This window comes from Ziziphus jujuba, chromosome 10 (assembly GCF_031755915.1).
Source record: "Ziziphus jujuba cultivar Dongzao chromosome 10, ASM3175591v1".
NCBI lineage: Eukaryota > Viridiplantae > Streptophyta > Magnoliopsida > Rosales > Rhamnaceae > Ziziphus > Ziziphus jujuba.
In genome coordinates this window covers 4,964,300-4,966,794 of record NC_083388.1, presented here as the reverse complement: position 1 = coordinate 4,966,794, position 2,495 = coordinate 4,964,300, and the positions used below count along the sequence as shown (strand labels likewise).

The 2,495-nt window shown below is 34.4% G+C and overlaps 1 protein-coding gene across 1 annotated transcript; it reads right to left on the bottom strand.

Annotated features, from left to right (window-relative positions):
• Nucleotides 1-471: 471 nt before the first annotated feature.
• On the bottom strand, nucleotides 472-1,776 carry LOC107410567 (uncharacterized). Its single transcript, XM_016018012.3, has 2 exons — nucleotides 1,310-1,776; nucleotides 472-1,261 (listed from the first exon to the last, which is right to left on the bottom strand). Exons 1-2 carry the CDS (start codon nucleotides 1,774-1,776, stop codon nucleotides 472-474), a joined length of 1,257 nt encoding a protein of 418 aa, XP_015873498.2.
• Nucleotides 1,777-2,495: the final 719 nt, after the last annotated feature.

Below are 2,495 nucleotides of genomic sequence, written 5' to 3'. Positions count from 1 at the left end.
AACTTTACTGCCAGTTTCTTGTAAATGCAATTCTTTTCGAATATTTAGATCCTTTAAATCCATACGTGCCTTGTCAGTATCCTTCGACTTACCTTTGATGTCCAACATTGTTCCAACTATATTATCACAAATGTTTTTCTCAATATGCATCACATCCAAATTGTGCCGAAATTTTAATTTAGACCAATATTCTAGTTCAAAAAATATGCTTTTCCTTGTCCAATTTAATTCACAGGCAGCACGTTTTCTCTTTTTATCCACATTGTTGGGATGTTTCCTCGGTCTACTCTCAATTGTCCTATCTAACTATTGTAATATTTCAGCTCCTAAAAACTGCCTTGGAGCTAACCTTCGTTCAGGCTTTCCATCATATTGTCGATTATTTCTCCATGCATGATTTATGGATAAATATCGACGATGTCCCATGTAACAAATCTTACTTCTTAAAGCTTGGGAAGAAGTATCTTCATTCTAAGTCAGACATGCTTTGTATCCTTTGGTACTCCATCCAGAAAGTGTTCCATATGCTGGAAAGTCATGTATTGTCCACAACACTGCTGCATGCATTGTAAACCTCTCCTTTTTAGAGATGTCATAAGTGGTGACACCATTTGTCCATAGATCTTTCAATTCATCAATCATAGGCCGTAAGTACACATCAATGTCTTTTCCAGGTGCCGTTGGGCCTGGTATTAATAGTGACATCATCGAAAAAGTCTCTTTCATGCACTTCCAAGGTGGCAGGTTATAAGGCACTGACATCACTGGCCACATGCTATACGAAGTACTCATGTTACTAAAAGGATTAAATCCATCAGTGGCAGCACCTAACCGGACATTACGAGGATCCAAAGCAAATATCGGATATTGTTCATCAAAGTGCTTCCATGCTTCTCCATCTGCTGGATGCCTCAATACTCCATTTGTGTTAGGACGCTTCTCTTTATGCCATCTCATATCAATAGCAGTATGGCGAAATGTAAATAATCTTTGCAATCTTGGAGTGATAGGAAAATATCGAAGCACCTTTTGAGGGATCCTTTTCCCCTCAGTACCTTGAAATTTGTATCTCGGTTCAGCATATATTGGACATTTATCCAATTCAGCTGATTCCTTCCAAAACAATGCACAATCCCATTTACAAGCATGAATCATTTCATATCCTAATCCAAGTGCATGAAGTGTACATTTTGCCTTGTAGTAAGACTTTGGCAATTTAGTACCCTCTGGAAGTGCTTCCTTGAGAAGTTCAAGCAACATACTAAATGACTTGTTACTTTAATGGTTTAAAGCTTTTATATGCATTAACCTGACCAAAAAAGTCAATGCAGAGAACTTTGTACACCCTGGATATAACTCGCTTTCAACTTCAGCAAATAATCCTGAAAATTCTTTATTTCTATGATCTTGATCTCCAATGTGACCTTCATATGCATCTACATCAATATCCATGTCACCTGCAGCATCTTGCAATGCTACCATGATATCATCATTATCATCTTTTTCCCTATCATGTTCAACAGCTTCATCATCTTCCTCAAAACCCATTTCAATACCTTGAAAATTCAATGCCTCTCCATGATAAATCCAACTGTGATAATCTGGTGAAAATCCTTTCACCCATAAATGTCGTTCAACTACACTTATATCTTGGAAATACACATTCCGACAATATCGACAAGGACATCTAGTCCTATTATCTTCATCTAAATGATGTTTAGCCAATTCAATAAATGATTTAACACCATTTGTGTATTCAATCTGGCAACTTATCATGACATAATATCCATTTTTTTTCCATAACTTCCTAGAAGAAACCAATAGTATAGTTATAAGGATATAATATATCAAGCACTTAAAATAACTTAACTTGTACAATATTGAAGCTAAAATGGGTTTAAGTGTCTCAATACACAGCAAGATAGCATTAAAGGATAGGAAATTAAAAGAATAATAAACTAGTTAACTAGCAAAAGGAGAACAGATATTGCAATATTCATATACTCAAAGACATGAAATGGTCTATTTAAAAAAAAAAAACAACAAAAAGAACAATGATAGGTATACTAAGCATTATTCATTCCACTAATATTTGTTTTTGGAGTATATTCATAGCCATCTAGAATTAACATTGATAATCAGCTTCACTTTATCATAATAAAGATAAAACTTCAATGACCTTGTGTCCAGTGTGTTTTCTTATAGCATGATCCTTTTTAAAGGTGACAGCAAGGTAGTGGAAGCACAATGTCAGGAGCTGCTAATATATATTTATGTATCACATAAAAATTATATGTATGTAGATATACTTTATTGAAAAAAATAAGAATAGAAATTTCCAGCTTACTAGGCATTAAGTTATGGCTAAACTGTGTGATATAGAGTTATCTTGCAACATAATATTTTAAATAGAATGTGGACAATGTTATTATGTTTCTATGATGACTTGGTTTACAAGCTGATTTGGAGTTTGGCAAGTATCCCTACATTTCGTT